Genomic DNA, 20956 nt, shown 5'->3' with positions numbered 1-20956 from the left:
AGCAGGAGAAAATCCTCACAGCAAACCAATCCTGCTCTGGACAGTTCCTGAGACAGACAGAGGTGTCAGCAGAGAGCACTGTGGTCAGACAGAAAGGAAATTCAAAAAGTAAAGAACTTCCTGTGGAGCATACAGCAGCTGATAAGTACTGGAAGGATTAAGATTTTTAAATAGAAGCAGTTTACAAATCTGTTTAACTTTCTGGCACCAGTTGATAAAATTTATTTTTTCCAGCTGAGTACCCCTTTAAAGGGATATTCTGTCCCTGGATATTCATGGCATACACACAGGATTTGCCACTATTGTCTGATAGATATAAATTGCACCTCTGACACCTGCTCCCATATGAACATTGAGGATCTCCTGTGTACTTCAGCCTGTTTGAAGCTGCTGGAGGTAGTTGGGAAGCTGAAAACAGATGAACAGACTGGTATATGCAATTTTCCTTACTCTTGTGAGTGTCGTAAAGAGAAAAGCACTGCATGCTGGGAAATTTAGGGAAGATTGATACAGAGCAGCTCTGAGTATCATGTCTTGGAGGCAGGCAACTAAGGATGTAAGCCAAGCCAGACAACTCTCCAGAAGGTAAGTATACCCATACGTAGACATCTGTCTCTGGGTTATTGCCCTTAGTCAGTATTGTGCAGGGTACCGGCTAGCTGGCAAAAATACTATCGTTGTGGGACTAAAGGAATAATGTTTCTGCATGAGGAGAGAATAATGAAGATGTGTATGGACTTATGGGCCACTCACACTCCACTGGGAATTCTCAAAATAAGGATATGCAAAGCAGCTCTCTAATGCCACCTTTTGGAGGATGCGTTCTCCTAAAGTCAGTCTCACGTGCAAGAAGCCTTAGAACATGACTAGGGACATAAGCCAAAAGGAGATTTTACCCATATGTAGACAGCTTTTGGGGGGTTTATGAGCTTTTTTATGCTGTTTATGTAACTCACATTATTGGGACCCTCATCTATCCAATATGTAGGTTATATTCTGTGGATGGGTATACCTCTTTAATTTACTAACCTTGGTATGCTATATTGGCACATTATTATCACTCATGAGTCTTGGCCTTTGCTGGAGAGTTGCGTGACTCAGGGTAAGGCCTACATGCATCAACCAAATGAGCCCAAGCATGAGTTCCATCTGGTGTTTTGTTGGCATTTTGGCAGCTGGGTATGTTAACTTTGAAGCCCATGTCAGGTCCTTAGGGATCAGATGTGTAAACATTGATCAATATGGTCATATGAAGTAGAATAAAGCAAAAAAAAAAAAAAATTTCCAGATGTTGGCATCAATTTTTTTGTGAAATGAATCCGTGAATAGAAAACACCCCCCTCTTCTACTCAGCTGCGCTCATCTTAATGATGGCCAATCACCCATGTCCGGCTCCTCAAACGGTTCGGGCAGATTCGGCAGCCATTGTTGTGCCAGACAACTATTTAGTGCAATCAATTATAACACTCATTAACACTTTTCCAAATGGCAAAACATACTTGTGATGATTACAGCGCTCCTCCATAACAGCAGGTGCTTTGTTGTGGCTCGGTAAGCAATCTATCCCATTTATATTGTTCTGTGCTGAGCACTCTCCATTTAGGAGTAGATTTCACACACCATGCTCTTATTTCTCATTATGTCTCACATTTTAAAGGGGACCTGTCACCTAACATTTTTATTTTTTTTTGCATGGAATTTGAAGCACTGTATTATAGTAAAAAAAATATCCAATCTAGTATCCTGGCCAATTTATGTTAGATGAAGCCATAAGTGGTACATTTTGTTGCACTCTCTATAGGATGTACTCTCATACAGTCTACAAATAATAAATGTGGCTGATTATAAGCACCATTAAACAGATTTTGCACTGACAAAACAGATACAGAACACTCTCTACTGCTTAACTACAATTATTATATATGTGGCTCCTGCACCTATCAGTGTTGTCACTGCTTAATGTCCCTTACAGAAATCTTCACCTAACATCTGCTATCTCTACAATGGGTGCGGAAGCTATGTATATGTGGCTGTTATAGTGGCTTTGACATCATCTCTGAACTGCCTTCTGATTGGTTGGAAGAGTTGTTTGAAGGGCATTATGGGATTCCTAAGATCATGTGATCCTTTCTCCTTCTCCTTTCTGCCATGTGGCTGAAGTAATTTTAGCAGGTTCTGCCGAACTGAACCACCTGAAGTTCGAGTTTTATCTAAATCAAACTTTTAGCAAAGTTCTGACCAAACTCAATTTCTATAGGTTCGGTTCACTCATCTCTAACTTCCACACATGCTTTGCTTCACCAGTGGCAAAAGACCCTGTCCAAGGAGAATTGACTTTTTTTTGGTGTCTTCCATAGAACTCTGGGCACATGCTCTATCACCCTCCCTTTAACTAAACCCTTTGCTGCCATCACCATAAAGATGTAGCCACCTCTAAACACATTGCTGTGGTGTGACATCATGGTTTATCATTCATTGTGCCAGACAAGAATCCCTTCTTTTGTGCACACTTTCCGTGGCACGCTACACTGATAGCATAGCGTGTCACTGAGTAGTGCACTGCCAATATGTTTGGCGGCAGCTATATAGTTTTACTGCAAAACTAAAATAATTGTGTATTGTATAAAGCCCTACAAGTAAATAACTCAATTGGTAAAGTAATCCTATAACAGTAACTAAATCCAGATGAAAAATCCCGCACTCACCATGTTCATCGCCGTGTTTGAGGAGGTTCAACGGAAGAGGAAGGTGCGAAGAGTAGACGGGGCTCAGAGCCCCGTCTACTCTTCGCACCTTCCTCTTCCGTTGAACCTCCTCAGACACTGAGTGCGGGATTTCCCATCTAGATTTAGTTATCGTTTTTTGCTATGCACTTATTCATCCGTGCACCTCCTACACCATCCACTTTTAAGTTGGAATTGCCACTACGGGACTTTCCATTTCTCTACCAATGTGAACAGTGCCTCACCTCACTCTTTTTTACTTGCAATGCTATAACAGTGTTGCACCATGTTTACATAATACCGCATCACGGTCAAAAATCTTGGGTGTCAGACCATGGATTGTACCACATTTAGTAGGGTCCACTATTTCACGGCAAGCAAGATAAAAAAGATTAGGAATGTGTCAAGTCGTAGAAACTTAGCAAGATAAGGAAAAGAAAATAAAGTTGCTGAACTTCCTTAAAACTCAGCATGTGGAACGGAAGAGATTTTAGCCATAATAAAAGACTGAGGGAACGGCCATTAATCCTGTTTACTGTCTGGGTGTACACGTAATCCGTCTCTTGTTGCAGCTCGAGCGCCTGATCAATTCTCATCCATCTCTCTCCCTGATCGATCTCCTCACCTGATTCAGTGAAATGAAGATTTAGATTCAGTGAAATTCTCCACCTGCATCTTGTCAATATGTTTGTTGCTGATCCTCCATCGATGATCAATGGTTTCAGATTTTTTTTCCTTTTTGTTGGCCCACACAGCTTTCGATGTATGAAAAAACATCTCTTTCTTAGCTGTAACAAGTATATGAAATGTTAAAGGGATTGTTCATCTCTTTAATTTTCTGTTTGATGTTTAAAAGTAACCAGACTGGGCAAAGAAAAAAAAATATCATCCATACTCACCCACCATGATCCACCATCTCCATATTCACCCGCCAAGATCCACCATCACCGACATAATGACAGTGCCATGTTTTGTCGTTGATGACTTGTGACCAACTTAAAAAAAATAAGATAGAATTATCACTAAATACCCTAGGGTGCCCTGACCTCAAACCTTTTTACCTTTTCTTGATACGACCTTCTGTTCCTGAGATATCGTGGTTTATAGTTTGTCTGACCATCCAGGGAATCAGTCAGATGGGCATGAACTTAATTTAAATGATGGCAGTGATCAGGTGATGGGTGGGATTATACGGTAAGGGGTGTGTATTAGGCATACACGCCCCCTCAGTGTAAAATATTCACACACCTTAACCTAAGGGAAGTAAGGGGACAGCCAAGGGATAGCTTTATGATATAATAACCATGCATGACTATGTCAGTGGAAGGATTCTTTACAGTAAAAGCAGTGAGACTATGCAACTCTCTGCATCAAAGTGTTCCATGTATTATTTCGGAAAGGTGTCTGGATTTTTATGTGGACAGATATATTGTTAGAAACTCTGTATATGAGATAAATATTGATTGTTGCTTGTTATCTTTCTTTCGTGGGAAGGGAATCTTTTAACTAACAGCAGGACAATTGACAACTACCTTGTAAATGTTGTTTTGCTCTTCTCTTTCTTAAAACCTCCTTATGAAAGGGAGTGTCTCATGAAGGTAACCTTCTCAAAGGGACAATATCACCAGGACACAAATTTGTATTGTTTTTGTATAAGATATTTTGTATAAGTTCTTGGACACTACAGTGTCATAGAAGGCTGATGCTTCCTGTTACCTGCACCTTACCTGACAGCTTTGCTGTATAGATTGGGAGAGAATTAGCATTGTCATATCATTATCATGGGGGGAGGAAAGTTAATGATGGATTTACTTTACTGCTGGAGGTCTAGATAAGGCTCTGTATGCAGTAGAGCCCTGCGCAGAACTTAATCCCACTTACATCGAATTTCTGATCATTTCCGCTTGCTCTATCCACTCCCGCCCACTCCCACAACATGTGTGTTTTTGGTGGCCCAGTACGGGAGGTGCTACCTCCTGCTCCTACTGTCCTGTCAGGCAGCCTCTTTCAGTGTCCCCAAGGCCTCCTGCACTTGTTTCCCCATTGTAAATATGTTTTACCATGTAAAGTGTTATCAAATGTAATGTTGCTTTAAAAGTTATACCATGTGATATGTCATCTGATTGTTACCCAGGAGGTACCAGTGACCAGGTGATCCCAAGAGAGACCTATGGGCTCCCTGCTAGTCTCCCCATATAAGCTGTCAGGATCCGGAGTGGTATGCAGGGACGACACAGGTAGTGAATCCTTTGTCAGTGAGGTGATGGCGTGGGCCATACCAGGGGAACGGAATCTAAGAGGTTACTGGTTTTCACCAGAGCCCGCCGCAAGGCGGGATGGACTTGCTGCGGCAGGTAACCCCCAGGTCGTTCCACCCAATAGCGACTCAACCTCACTGACAGCTGAGTCAGGCGCGGTACACAAGGACTAGGCAAAAGGCAAGGTCAGGCGGCAACGGTTCGTAGTCAAGGGCAACGGCAAGAGTCTGGATACACAGGCTATGGACACACGGGAACGCTTTCACTGGCACAAGGCAACAAGATCAGACAAGGACAGGAAGGGAAGTGGGTTTTTATATGTTTGGGAGTGATTAACACTGATTGGGCCAGGCACCAATTAGTGGTGCACTGGCCCTTTAAATTGCAGAGAGCCGGCGCGCGCGCCCTAGAGAGCGGGGCCACGCGCGCCGGGACATGACAGCAGGGGAACGGGGAAGGTGAGAGGACTGGGATGCGACCCGCGGGCGGGCGCGTGCCACCACGCGGATCGCATCCCCACCGGTGATAGTAGAGCAGCGCTCCCGGTCAGCGGGTCTGACCGGGGCGCTGCGGGCAGACAAGCGCCGTGAGCCCTCCGGGAGGGAGCAGGGACCCGGAGCGCTCGGTGTGACATAAGCCCTTGGTGGAGCTTCTCTCTCTTTGAGCTCTGCTTCTCTGCTAAGCTGAGGTCAGTCGTGCCTAGTGAGGGTGTCCAGAGTGTTGGAGGCCTCAAAGTCCAGTCCTGCAGCCACCATTCAAGTAAACTAAAGTCACAGCTTTATGAGTCAAGTCAAGTCAGTCCCTGTAATCTGTCAAGTCCGCGTGGTCTGCATTCAATTGTCCAGTCCTACTCCAAGTCCCAGAAAGCCCTTAAGGTCTCTGCGTCACTGCTGGTCACCTCCTTGGGCCCTGGCTTAACTGTATAGACTTTACCAACTGTCTACCCTCAGTAAAGCTACCAGTGTCCGTAACTTGGCGTCGGAGTCCCTATTGCCCCCGTGGCTAGCCCAGGATCCAGCGGTATACCTTCGGGTGGTTATAGGCTAAACCATGCCCTGGTATCACGAATACAAGAGGTTAATGCCATCTGCCCTTAGGGTAACAACATCTGCCCTGCACAACACACCCCGCCACCACATGTCCAATCCCGACTGCTCCCACAAACATTGTGTCACAACTTTTGGAGATAGCCCCTTGTGCAATTTTATTATCCCCTTTTTGCTATTTCATTACCCCCTTGTGCAATTTCAGTACCCCTGGTGCCCTGTCATCCTCCCCTTGTGCCCTGGCATCCTCTCCTTGTGCCATTTCATCACCCCTTGTGACACTTCATCCATTTCATCATCATCGTGCCATTTTATCACCACTCATGCCATTCCATTACCCTCCGTGCCATTTTATCACCCCACGTGCCATTTTATCACACCCTGTGCCATTTTATCACCCCCCGTGCCATTTCATCACCCCCTGTGCCATTTAATCACCCCATGTGCCATTTCATCACCCCTTGTGACACTTCATCCATTTCATCATCATCATCGTGCCATTTTATCACCTCTCATGCCATTCCATTACCCTCCGTGCCATTGTATCACCCCACGTGCCATTTTATCACACCCTGTGACATTTTATCACCCCCCGTGCCATTTCATCACCCCCTGGGCCATTTCATCAGCCCCTTGTGCCATTTCATCACCCCCTGTGCCATTTTATCACTCCCTTGTGCCATTTCATCACCCCCTGTGCCATTTCATCACCCCCTGTGCCATTTCATCACCCCCTGTGCCATTTCATCACCCCCTGTGCCATTTCATCACCCCCTGTGCCATTTCATCACCCCCTGTGCCATTTCAATACCCCCCATGCCACCTCATCACCCCCCATTCCATTTCATCACCCCTTTGTGCCACTTTATTACACCCTGTGCCATTCCATCAGCCCTCTTGTGTCATTTCATCAGCCCCTGTGGCATTTCAGAGGTTTAAGGGACTGGGTAGGATTTTGCGGGACCCACTGTATGTTCTTTCACCATCCACTTAACCCTGAAAAAATGCCCGCTCCCGCAGGTTTTATATTGGGACCTACAGGACCCGCGGGATCCCAATCCCATTGCATTCCTCTAGTATGCAGCTTCTCTTTCATTTCCTTGGCTGTGCTCCATCACATCTTTAGTCTTTGGACACCTTTCCGACCAGTAACTCTGTATTCCATCTATCAAAAAAAATCCATATTCTGTTATACTGAGCTATAATACCCAACACAATCTTAAGGTAGATTTGGCGCAGTTTCTGCCAGAAAGCCTTCATGTTTGTTTTATTTTTTATTTTATTTTTTTATGCTCTAAGAACCTAGGGGTACTCCAGTGGAAAACATTTATTTTATTTTTTTTAAATCGACTGGTGCCAGAAAGTTATACAGATTTGTAATTTACTTCTATATATAAGATTTAATCCCTCCAGTACTTATAAACTGCCATATGTTCCACAGAAAGTTGTGTTGTTCTTTCCAGTCTGACCGCAGTGCTCTCTGCTGACACCTCTGTTATTTTGACAGCCTGTAACCTTTTAACACATGGTTTGTCTAATGTACCTTTCAATCTTGATATATATATATATATATATATATATATATATATATATATATATATATATTCATTCAACCCATGATATTGTGTATTGAAAAATACATTATTGCATAATTGTTATCATCTTTCCATGTCAGAAACTGGGGATTTGCTCCTGCTCTGGACAGTTCCTGACATGGACAGAGGTGTCAGCAGAGAGCACTGTGGTCAGACTGGAAAGAACTTCCTCTGTAGTATACAGCAGCTGATAAGTACTGGAAGGGTTGAGATTTTTCTATAAAAGTAATTTACAAATCTGTATAACTTTCTGATACCGGTTGATTTATTTATTTTTTTTCCACCGGAGTTCCCCTTTAAGTTAGTTTTGACTTAGCTTTTTTCTCTCACTTTTGCTCATCTAATCGAACAAGCTCCCCTTTTCCTAGTGAGGTAGAGCTACAAAAGAAAGTAACAATGTGATTGCCCTTGTGATATTGTTATCATGTTCTTTGTGGTGCTTGACCGGCCTTTTCTCCTCTCAATAGGACATATAACAAGGGAGGCGAAGCCCACTGATCCTTGTCGCACTCCTCCGAGAGTCTTATTTCCGCGAATCAGTCTTATTCACAGTCACACTGATTTCTAAACACCCAGAATCTTTTTCTTTTTTTCCCAGCAGTCTCTATTTTCCCATTGACATCACCCTTGCTGCATACAGTACATTGGGTTCATTAGGGAGAGACACTTTTCTGTCTCTGTGCTCTCTGTAAAGGTCACTATTATAGGAGGTTTTTAGCACTTCCATTGTCACTCTCTCTCCGTGTTCTTATGGCTCCGGCACTTCTTTCAGCTGACATAGAAAATGTATTAGAAATTTCATTATATAGGTTTATAGAAGGAAAAAAATATATCTATTCATTAATTAATAATTCAATAGTTTTCCCTTAAAAAAATAAAAAAAAAAGTCCCCTTCTGAATAGACCAGTGTTTCCCAACCAGGGTGCCTCCAGCTGTTGCAAAACTACTACTCCCAGCAAGCCCGGACAGCCAAAGGCTGTCCGGGCATGCTGGGAGTTGTAGTTTTGCAACAGCTGGAGGCGCCCTGGTTGGGAAACACTGTTATAATTGTTATAATTAATGAGAGTAAAAAAAAAAAAATACTGAATACATAACTTACTAACATAGTGTTATCACTAATTCTACTAGCTTTAGCATGTATTTGCATGATTTGCCTGACAGGAAGTTGTGTAGTCTTCTCATTGTCAGGAGGGTGCTCTCTCAGTAGCTCCCGGCTCCTCCCTCTCTCATGACAGGAAATTGTGTAGTCCTCTCATTGTCAGTGTGGTATTGTCTCAGCTGCTTTCCGGGTCCTCCCTCTCTCCTAACAGGAATTGTGTAATCCTCTCATTGTCAGAGAGTTTCTGTCTCAATAGCTCCTGACTCCTCTCCCTCTCCTAACAGGAAGTTGTGTAGTCCTCTCATTGTCAGTGTGGTATTGTCTCAGCTGCTTTCCGGCTCCTCCCGCTCTCCTGACAGGAAGTTGTGTAGTCCTCTCATTGTCAGTGTCGTGTTGTCTCAGTAGTTCCCGTCTCCTCCCTCTCTCCTGACAGGAAGTTGTGTAGTCCTATCATTGTCAGTGTGGTGTTGTCTCAGTAGCTCCTGTCTCCTCCCTCTCTCCTAACAGGAATTGTGTAATCCTCTCATTGTCAGTGAGTTACTGTCTCAATAGCTCCTGACTCCTATCCCTCTCCTAACAGGAAGTTGTGCAGTCCTCTCATTGTCAGTGTGTTATTGTCTCAATATCTCCCTGCTCCTCTCTTTCTCTCTCCCGATAGGAAGTTATGTAGTCCTCTCATTTTCAGTGTGGTGTTTTCTCAGCAGCTCCCCAGCTACTTCCTTTCTCCTGACAGGATATTGTGTAGCCCTATCATTGTCAGTGTGGTGTTGTCTCATTAGCTTCCTGGCTCCTCCCTCTCTCCTGAAAGGAAGTTTTGTAGTCATTTCATTGTCAATGTGGTGTTGTCTCGGCAGCTCCCCGGCTCCTCCCTCTCTCCCAAGACAACACATCATCCTATTCTGTCTCAAAAGGCATGGCTGGATCTTATCTTTTTCGTTCATCACCTCTGACCAGTACCTACAACTACATCACCAACTGCCTGACTTCACCTATGGTGCAATTGGCATCAGCCTCATTAGGCTATGTTCACACGGTGGACAGAACATGACAGCGGAGCGCCAGCAGAACAATCCGGCACTAGGAGTGCTTGGAAATGAACCGTCTCATAGATGGCAATGCATTTCTGTTAGAACTCCACAGAAAGAATATACATGGCTATTCTTTCTGCGGACAGAAGAATTTGAATTGGTGTGGAAATTCTACAGTGTGAACAGTGCAGCAGAATCCCATTAAATTCAATGGGACTTTGCTGCTGCGGAATCTTCATGCAGAGTTGTAATGCGGAATTTCGCACAGAAATTCAATCATGTGAACTTAGCCTTAGGGTGTTTTACCTTCCTCTGGATAAACACAGTAGGGATATAGGTTGAACTTGATCAACATTATGAACTATGTAAGAATGTATTTGATATTTATTATTATTTAATATTTATTAAATATTTAAGGGTAAAAATCAATCATATGCCTCTTGTTCTAAATGGCTAAAAAATATAATTTGCCAGCATGGCCACGATTCCAGCTATCCCAATGGTTATGTTCTAGCTCTTACCCACTTATATTCTTTGACATCCAGGGCTCTGGAAAGGCAATTTTTAGGGACTTTTTTTGTGTTTGTTGGATGCCTGATCAGTAGGTTGTTTCTAGAACAAAGGATGTTTGTTGTTGTTCTTTGGTTCCATAGAGTAAAATCCCAGTCACCTACTACACTGACACGTCTAAAAGGACTTGTTTTTTCTGAATTTCTTAGGGAGCTTGAACATATTCCTCCGACTCAAAGGGCAAACCAGCACAGAAATCCAAATCTGGTCCGCCAGCGGAAATAAAGGGGAGCAGTGGCATCAAGCCCGTATTAATATACACCCCACAGCTTCATTTCAGGTAAGTGAGAGACCTACAAACCCAACGGGCTTGTCTCAAGATATCACTTATCTATCTATCATTCTCATATCTATCTGTCTCAAATCTATCTATCTATCTATCTCATATCTATCTATCTCATATCTCTCTATCTCTCTCTATCTATCTATCTCATATCTATCTATCTATCTATCTCATATCTATCTATCTATCTATCTATCTCATATCTATCTATCTATCTCATATCTCTCTCTCTCTCTCTATCTATCTATCTATCTCATATCTATCTCATATCTATCTATCTATCTATCTCATATCTATCTATCTATCTATCTCATATCTATCTATCTCATATCTATCAATCTATCTATCTCATATCTATCTATCTATCTCATATCTATCTTTCTATCTCATATCTTTCTATCTCATATCTATCTATCTCACATCTATCTATCTCATATCTATCTATCTCATATCTATCTATCTATCTATCTATCTATCTATCTATCTATCTCATATATATCTATCTCATATCTATCTTTCTATCTCATATATTTCTATCTCATATCTATCTATCTATCTCACATCTATCTCATACCTATCTATCTATCTATCTATCTATCTCATATCTATCTATCTATCTAGCCAGGAATGTATTCTAACCCAGTGTTTCCCAACCAGAGTTCCTCCAGCTTTTGCAAAACTACAACTCCCAGCATGCACTGACAGCCAAAAGTTTTTACACTGTTTGGAAAAGCACTGCTCTAACCTACTGAATCTAATTCGTTACCTGTAATACTGTTTTCTTCATCACAGATAATTTTTGAAGGTGTTCGAGGTCCTGGTATTGAAGGCGACATCGCCATAGATGATGTATCGATTGTTGAAGGGGAATGTACGAAGGTGGATCAGCCAGTCACTTGTATGTATCACCTTGTAGAGAATAAATAGATACAAGGAATGTCTGGGGGGAAAAAAGTCGAATACCCTAACCCTAACCTTAAGTTGTAGCTATAATAATAAGTCTCCATTTTCATGTTTTGTAAAGATCACCAGTACAAGATAAGATAATAAGACAAGATCAGGCCATTCACAGTAGGTATTAGGTGATAGTCACAGCTGCCCTCTTCCCCCCCTTCTTGCACAATGACCTCTGCACAGGTCACAGAGCATGGCTAGAAAACTTCCCTTCTAGACATCAATTGGATATATCCCAGTCTATTGTCGCACCTATGTCCATGGGGTGAGCTGTAAAGCATTTTTCTGTGAATGCCTCTAAAAGCAGTTCAGGCAAGATGGCTGCCCCCCAAAACGATGTGCTAAAAATTAAATAAGAATGATTACAATTAGAAAAAAAAAAACTAGGAAAAGAATATGTTTTGGTATCTGTCTCTTATCAATAAAAAAAATCTAAAATAATCATTAAAAAAATATAATTAAATTAATTTTAAAGGGGTACTCCAGCAGTAAGCTTTTTTTAGACACACGTGCCCAGGCTGCAGACTTGAAAAAAATAAATATTTACATACCTGCGTCAATATCGCTGCTCCTGGTTCCTGTACGCTTCTCTTCCTGGTGCTGGGGGTTGATCTATCTACAGTGTGTCTTAGCCAATTACTGGTTGAGGCAGGACACATCTTCAACCGGTTTTTGGCTGAGTCTCACTGTGATGCATTGACCCCCAGCAGTAGAAGAAAGCTCCGCTTGGAACATAGCTGGGGCGAGGGTCAATGTGTCTAACCAGTTATTGGCTGAGCCTCACTGTGTTGGATCGACCCCCAGCACCAGGAAGAAGAGTGGGGGGGGGGCAATGCATCACAATGTGTTCCGCCATTGATTGCCTGAGCCTAACTGTGGTGGATTGATCCCCAGGAATCAGAACTCGGCTTAGACCATAGCTGGGGGGGGGGGGTCAATGTGTCACAATGTGTCTCACCATTCATTGGCTGAGCCTCATTGTGATGGATCGATCCCCAGCGCCAAGTAGAAGAACTCCGCTTAGACCAGGACTAGGGGTCAATGTGTCACAATGTGTCTCACCGTTCATTGGCTGAGCCTCACTGTGATGGATCGATCCCCAGCACCAAGTAGAAGAACTCCGCTTAGACCAGGACTAGGGGGCAATGTGTTACAATGTGTCCCACCAGTGACTGGCTGAGCCTCACTGTGGTGGGTGAATCCACCCCCACCAGGGACCTGAGGCAGCAATACCAAGGCAGCTTAGAGTGGTATGTAAATGTCCCGTAGCCTGGGCATGATTGTCTAAAAAAGCTTACTGCTGGAGTACTCTTTAGATAGCAATTTATCTTTGTGTTGGTTTCTTGACATTGTTGTCTGCCACCAGTAACTTTTTACATTTTGTTTTTTCTCTCCTAGTTCCGCCTTCAGGAGTCAAAGTGTCTGGGACTATATTACATATATGGCTGTATCCAGTTTTCCTTTTCCTTTCTTTTTTAAGTCATCAAAGGTGACCATATCCTGGCAGAGGCTACAAAAAGATTCACTAGGCACTGGTACGAAGAAAGAGTCTTTGTAAATGGACAACTGAGACAAAAAAAAACACAATCTACCAAAGATTCCTCCAATAGGGCACTGGGATTACTGGAACCTGGGATATAAAATTTCTTATTACAAGTATACTTGAGACATGAGACAAAAAGGAGAGACCTTACAGTGCTTCTGTGGCTTTCAAGAACAACCCGAATATTTCTCTGAATGGAAGGAATTACGAGAATCCTTGTCAAAGCACAACATCATGGCTGGTTTTCTTTCAAATGAATAGAGTTTGCTTGCTACCATAGACACCTGATGGCCTGCCAATCTAAACCTCACAGTTAACAGGGTACACGAAGATCTGGCATTTATTTTCCATTCAAAAAGTTTAAAAAAATAAAAAGTTTTCAGTATGGAAAAAACAACCGTAAGCCCTTCTTGCCTTGGCTGCCACCATCCAAACCAAGACCTCTGTAGACCACGTGCTCCATGTTGTCACACAGCTTTGCTAATGAAAGGTATGCCGTATCTTTTTTGCATGTAGATGTCTTCAAGGAAGAGCAGCCGAGTCTTACAAGCGTTTCTGTTTCAGCTTTCGGGGATTTCGATTGCTTAAAGGACATAAAGTCGCCACCAGACCCATCATCAGCTGTAATAAAGGAACCAAACCACCACCTTTTATAACATGCCAGGAAACCAAGTGCCTTTAATTAACAAGTGTGAAAATAAAAAAGTTAGCTAAACAAGCTTGCACTGCTGTGAGTGGTTTGTGGAAATGAAAAACATTAAAAAAAAAAAAACAACAAAAAATGGAAAACTGTTTTTTTAAGCAAACTGCAATTCACAACTGTAGAGCGCAGGCCAGAGTTTGAAAAACAAAAAATTGCTACAAAAATACACAGACTTAAGTTGCTGCATAAGCTCCGTTGACCCATATACATATATAGATAGATATATGTATTGTTTTTTGGAATTTTTTTCAAATTATTATTATTATTTTTTTTTTCAAAAACAGCCATGGCCTTTTCACTTATTGTTACCCATTGGACAAATAACTTATACCTTGATCTGCAAAAATAGGAAAGATCAACTTTTCTTCTAACTACAACTGCGGTGGTTCGAAAAGTTGCCAAGGACTTTCGATATCATTATTATATATATATATATTTTTTTTTTTTAAATGGGAAAAAAGATTTTTCTTACTCTTATCCACATTTGAAATGAAATCAGTCTGATCTTAAGAGGAAAATGTTCTGAGTATCTAAGACTGCAGCTCGACTGACCCAATGGAAACTTGGGGTCTGAATTATTAGTCTTCTTCATTTAAAATAAAATAAATAAATACAATTAAAAAAAAATACAAAATACGAGGGTCCGATGCCTCTGCCCGCTAATCAGACTTTGTGCAGATTGTGACATAGTATTTTATTATTTTGGCAAGTTTGAAAAAAAAAAAATATATGAGAAAAAAAGAAAATACACTTTTACATAAAACTGTAAAAAAAAATGACTGAGCTACCTGATTAAATACCATACCTTAACCAGCCACTTTTTTCAATGCATTGTATATGTCCCTTATAAGGTTGGCTACGGACATTTGAATTTTTTTCTTTTTTTTTTTTATTATTTCTTTAAATTATCTTAAAAGTTTAACTTCATTTAAAAAAAAAAAAAAGAAAAAAAAATACTTTTATCTACAAAAATATTCTTTTATGTTCTTTAAAACACATGATGGTTACAACAAATGTTATGCAAGCAATTGGGCTATAAATAAAACAAAATATATATATTTAACATCGCCCGAAATTGATTTAAACAACTGAAGCACAAGAAGATATCGTAGAATAATTGATCAGATTTATTTTATTATTTTTTATTTCATTTCATTTCAAAAACTGTAGAAATGTTTGTGCTGATTCAGTCATTCAACTGAACAAAAAAAAAATAATAATAATTAATAATAATAATAAATTTTACAGCTATGTTCAATAAAGCCTCTTTCCAGGTAAGGTATGAGAAGTGGTCTATTGGTTATTTTTCTCGGTATCTTAAAAAAAATGAAACATAACATTTCTGAAATAAATAGATAAAAAATACTTTAAAGGGGTTATCCAGGAAAACACTTTATATATATATATCAACTGGCTCCAGAAAGTTAAACAGATTTGTAAATTACTTCTATTAAAAAATCTTAATCCTTTCAGTACTTATGAGCTTCTGAAGTTAAGGTTGTTCTTTTCTGTCTAAGTGCACTCTGATGACACGTGTCTCGGGAACCTCCCAGTTTAGAAGCAAATCCCCATAGCAAACCTCTTCTAAACTGGGCAGTTCCCGAGACACGTGTCATCAGAGAGCACTTAGACAGAAAAGAACAACCTTAAAGGGGTAGTCCAGTAGTGAAAAACTTATCCCCTGTCCTAAGAATAGGGGATAAGTTTGAGATCGCGGGGGGTCCGACCGCTGGGGCCCCCTGCGATCTCTCTGTACAGGGGCCAGGCTCTCCGGCCAGATAGCAGGTGTCGACCCCCGCACGAAGCGGCGGCCGACACACCCCCTCAATACATCTCAATGGCAGAGCTGGAGATTGCCGAAGGCAGCGCTTCGGCTCTGCCATAGAGTTTATTAAGGGGGTGTGTCGGCCGCCGCTTCGTGCGGAGGTCGACACGCCCCCCCTCCCGCGGGCTGTGGGGCAGCCGGCAATTGGCAGACCGGCAGTGTGAAATGTTGGCCGCCTAAATCCGAAGGAAAATCGGTGATATCGACACTGATGGAAGGTAAGTTAGAGTTTATAATGGCATAGTGGATACAAAAAAATTCACTGGAGTTCTCCTTTAAAGGTGTTGACCAATCAATAATCATTTCTTTAAATCATCTTAAAAGATTTTGAAAAAAAAGGAAAATTTGGCACTTCCAACGATTATCGAATCCTCTACCGGGCAGTAATTCTCCTGCTCCCTCTCAACACGAGGCATATGGGCGCTCCAGCCGGCTGTAGTGGGTGATGGTCATCACCAGAATACCAGGACAAGAGATATGGAAAGAACTGTATAATGAGGATAGATAGATCTAGAGATTACCGTATTTTTCGCGGTATAGGACGCACTGGCGTATAAGACGCACCCAATTTATAGGTGCAAAATCTAAAAAAATAAAGATTTTGAACCCAATAGTGGTCTTCAACCTGCGGACCTCCAGATGTTGCAAAACTACAACTCCCAGCATGCCCGGACAGCCGTTGGCTGTCCGGGCATGCTGGGAGTTGTAGTTTTGCAACATCTGGAGGTCCGCAGATTGAAGACCACTGCATAGGAGGTAATACTCACGTGTCCCCGCCGCTCCGGACCCGTCACCGCTGCCCTGGATGTCGCTCCATCGCTGTCGCCGTGTCCCCGTCGCTCCGGAACGTCTCTGCTGCCGGCCGGGTATCCTCGCTCTCCGTCGCCGCCATCACGTCATTACGCACGCCGACGCACGTACGCGACGACGTGATGACGAGGAAGGAGAGCGCCGGCCATACAGGGGATACCTGAAAGGAGAAGACACCGAGGAGGCAGGTAAGGTCCCTCCCGGTGTCCTGTAAGCACTAACCCGGCTATTCAGTTGGGCTGTTTGGGACCGCCGCGGTGAAATTGCGGCGGTCCCGAACAGCCCGACTGAACCGCCGGGTTAGTGTCACTTTCCCTTCAGACGCGGCGGTCAGCTTTGATCGCCGCGTCTGAAGGGTTAATACAGGGAATCACTGTGATCAGTGATGTCTTGTATTAGCCGCGGGTCCCGGCCGTTGATGGCCGCAGGGACCACCGCGATAGGGGTGTATTCCCGTATAAGACGCACCGACTTTTTCCCCCCAGTTTTGGGGAAGAAAAAGTGCATCTTATACGATGAAAAATACGGTAATTTATCTTTTCCTCAAATATGCCTTAAAAACATTGAATTTTAAATACCATATGTATAATTGATAATCGTAATACTGTAATGTATAATTGATCTTGGTTATGACTTTTCATTGTTTGCTATGTCTTGTAAATACCATATACTGTGTGTAACATCACTACATGCCCCAGATTTATCAGTCTGTCCAAGACAAAAAGTGGGGTGATTTGCCCATAACAACCAATCTCACTTTAGCTTTTATATCCTAAATTCTGGCTTAAAAGAAAGCTAAGCTGTGATTGGTTGCTATGGGCAAATCACTCCAGTTTTGTCTTGGACAGATTGATAGATCCGGCCTAACGTATGTTGAAGTGCAATGCTGGTATGCACCAGCAAAACTATTGCTTTAAAGGGGTACTCCAATGAAAATATATATTTTTTAAAATCAACTGGTTTTGTAAATTGCTTCTATTTAAAAATATTAACCCTTCCAGTACTTATCAGCTATTTATTTTCTGTCTGACCACAGTGCTCTCTGCTGACACCTCTGTCTGTCTCAGGAACTGTCCAGAGCAGGAGAGGTTTGCTATGGGGATTTGCTCCTACTCTGGACAGTTCCTGACATGGACAGAGGTGTCAGCAGAGAGCACTGTGGTCAGACAGAAAATAAATTTCAAAAGAAATGAACTTCCTGTGGAGCATACAGCAGCTGATAAGAACTGGAAGGATTAAGATTTTTTAAATAGAAGCAATTTGCAAATCTGTTTAACTTTATGGCACCAGTTGATTTAAACTAAAAAAAATTTCACTGGAGTACCCCTTTAAACTACTCTATGGAAAGGGTATTCCCAACTTGAAACGTTATCCCCTATCCTGTAGAAAGGGGATAACAAGCTGATTGGTGGGGGGTGTGACTGCTGGGACTCCACGGATCGCATAAACAGGGAAAATTCCTCCCCTGAAAGAATGGAGTGCAACAAGTGTGTTTGGATAGCACTCCATCCATTCTCTATGGGTCTTCCCAACATTGTTGACAGTGAACAGAAGCCCCCCCCCCCCCCCAAAAAAAAAAAAAAAATTATAATAATAAATTGGACCCCCGCCGATCCGACCGGAGTCAGAGATTGACAAGAGTTAAAGGGGTACTCTGGTGGAAATTTTTTTTTTTTTTTTTTTTTTTAATCAACTGGTGCCAGAAAGTTAAACCGATTTGTAAATTACTTTTCTTAAAAAGTCTTTATCCTTCCAATACTTATTAGCTGCTGAATACTACAGAGGAAATAATTTTCTTTTTGGAACACAGAGCTCTCTGCTAACACCATGAGCACAGTGCTCTCTGCTGACATCTCTGTCCATTTTAGAAACTGTCCAGAGCAGCATATGTTTGCTATGGGGATTTTCTCCTACTCTGGACAGTTCTTAAAATGGACAGAGATGTCAGCAGAGAGCACTGTGGTCATGATGTCAGCAGAGAGCTCTGTGTTCCAAAAAGAAAATAATTTCCTCAGTAGTATTCAGCAGCTAATAAGTACTGGAAGGATTAAGATTTTTTAATAGAAGTAATTTAAAAATCTGTTTAACTTTCTGGCACCAGTTGATTTAAAATCAAGTTTTCCACCGGAGTACCCCTTTAACCTCTTAAGGAATCAGGGCGTACCTGTACGCCCTGCGCCCGTTCCCGGTATTTAAAACGGGGTGACGCCGTGACCCCGCATCATACCGGGTCAGTCCCAGCTGCTAATGATAGCCGGGACCCTGGGCTATCACGCCCCCTCCCATTGACATGAATGGAGGGGGCGTGGTGTGACGTCATGAGAGGGCGTTGCGTCACGTCTTCAGTCCCTGGAAACACAGACGTTTCCAAGACTGGAGAAGCAGCCCCGCATAGAGTGCGGGGGCTGCACGGAGATTGCAGGGGGGTCCCAGGGTTTGACCCCCCACGATTAGACATCGTATCCCCTATCCTTTTGATAGGAGATGTATTTGGTCGGAATACCCCTTTAATACAGTCAAACGGATGCACCACTAATACTATCAACCTAAAAACTATACATCATCATTATATGTAAAATCTACCAAAATGGTCCGGTCTGAAGGACTTCATAGTTCTGTTTGTACAGGTCTCTCTAAAATCTGTAGGTCCTCGGTATACTCAGTGTGTATCGAGTCATATTCAACAAGCAGGGCTGGTGCAAGGATTTTTGTCACCCTATGCGAAAACTAATTTTGCCACCCCCTTGACCTCACCCATTGTCTCTGCCTATTGACAAACCCCACCTTATTACTGGGGTGACACACTGTAACAAACCTCCTCCTCATGTAATCTCCTTACTACTGGGGTGACACACTGTAACAAACCTCCTCCTCATGTAATCTCCTTACAACTGGGGTGACACACTGTAATAAATCTCCTCCTCATGTACTCTCCTTACTACTAGGGTGACACACTGTAACAAACCTCCTCCTCATGTACTCTCCTTACTACTAGGGTGACACACTGTGACAAACCTCCTCCTCATGTAATCTCCTTACTACTGGGGTGACACACTGTGACAAACCTCCTCCTCATGTAATGTCCTTACTACTGGGGTGACACACTGTGACAAACCTCCTCCTCATGTAATCACTTTACTACTGGGATGACACACTGTAACAAACCTCCTCCTCATGTAATCTCTCTACTACTAGGGTGACACACTGTAACAAACCTCCTCCTCATGTAATCTCCTTACTACTGGGGTGACACACTGTAACAAGCCTCCTCCTCATGTAATCTCCTTACTACTGGGGTGACACACTGTAACAAGCCTCCTCCTCATGTAATCTCCTTACTACTGGGGTGACACACTGTAAAACCTGCTCCTTGTGTAATCTCCAGAAATGGTGGATTGGTCCTGGCTGTGAGCAGGTGGTTTGGATACTGGCTGGCTAAGTTTCTGGCGGTGGGCAGTGCAGCGCCTACCTCAAGAGGGCGCTCTAGGTGGCTGCCTATTTTGCCTATAGACTGAGCCGGTGTGAGGTGGTTTTTTGCGCCCCCGTAGATCCATGCGTCCGGAGGGCAGAGCAAGGGGAGGGAGGAGGTTCACGCCCCCTCCCTCATCTCCCCTCCCTGAGCTCGGCTGGAGGCAGATCTCCACGGCACGCTCCTTCCCTGAGGACATAGATCGCCACGGCAGGCCCCTCCCTCATCTCCCCTCCCTGAGGACGTAAATCTCCACGGCAGGTCCCCTCCCTCATGTCCCCTCCCTGAGGACATAGAGCAGTGCTCCCAATGAGCTCTATTTGTAAAGGGGGACATACTGTACGAGCTAAAGGAGGACATACTGCACAGGCTAAAGGGGGACATACTGCATGGGCTAAAGAGCCCATACAGTATGTCCCCCTTTACACATAGAGCTCATTGGGAGCACTGCTCTACGTCCTCAGCTCGGGGAGATGAGGGAGGGACCTGCCGTGGAGATTTACGTCCTCAGCTCGGGGAGATGAGGGAGGGACCTGCCGTGGAGATTTACGTCCTCAGCTCGGGGAGATGAGGGAGGGATCTGCCGTGGCGATCTATGTCCTCAGGGAGGGGGCGTGCCGTGGAGATCTGCGTCCAGCCGAGCTCAGGGAGGGGGCATGTACCTCCTTCCTCCCCTTGCCCCAGCTCTAGCTTCGGAAATGTTCGGAGAGCTGGGGGAGGAGCGGACGCATGGATCTACAGGGGCGCAAAAAAACACCTCACACCGGCCCTATCAACAATAGATCCACAGTTTCTCTTGGTTATAGATGATTTTCTGGATCTGTTAGTTGTGTCATATGAGGTGGGATACTTATGTCATATATCTCTTACAGGTCTTCGTCTATGTCTTTATCTTAGGGTCATCATCATTCCCTAAGTCAACAAGATCAGATATATATAAACTCAAGTGTTCATCTAGAGGTCATCTTGATTATCAAAATCTACTGGGTGGTAAATATGTATATATATATATATATATATATATATATGTTACGCCGAGCGCTCCGGGTC

The 20956-nt window shown here is 43.0% G+C and overlaps 1 protein-coding gene across 2 annotated transcripts in view; it reads left to right on the top strand.

Moving 5' to 3' along the window:
• Positions 1-15090, top strand: part of MDGA2 (MAM domain containing glycosylphosphatidylinositol anchor 2) — a 544404-nt gene extending 529314 nt beyond the window's left edge. For both annotated transcript variants that reach the window (XM_056546350.1, XM_056546349.1), the window contains exons 15-17: positions 10469-10599; positions 11395-11500; positions 12955-15090. In XM_056546350.1, coding sequence (XP_056402325.1) covers positions 10469-10599; positions 11395-11500; positions 12955-13049 — 332 coding nt within the window. In that variant the 3' untranslated portion in view covers positions 13050-15090. The remainder of the gene's footprint in view (positions 1-10468; positions 10600-11394; positions 11501-12954) is intronic.
• Positions 15091-20956: the final 5866 nt, after the last annotated feature.

Source organism: Hyla sarda, chromosome 11 (genome assembly GCF_029499605.1).
Source record: "Hyla sarda isolate aHylSar1 chromosome 11, aHylSar1.hap1, whole genome shotgun sequence".
Lineage (NCBI taxonomy): Eukaryota > Metazoa > Chordata > Amphibia > Anura > Hylidae > Hyla > Hyla sarda.
Note: the sequence above shows the minus strand (reverse complement) of the source record. Positions and strands in the feature narration are given on the sequence as shown.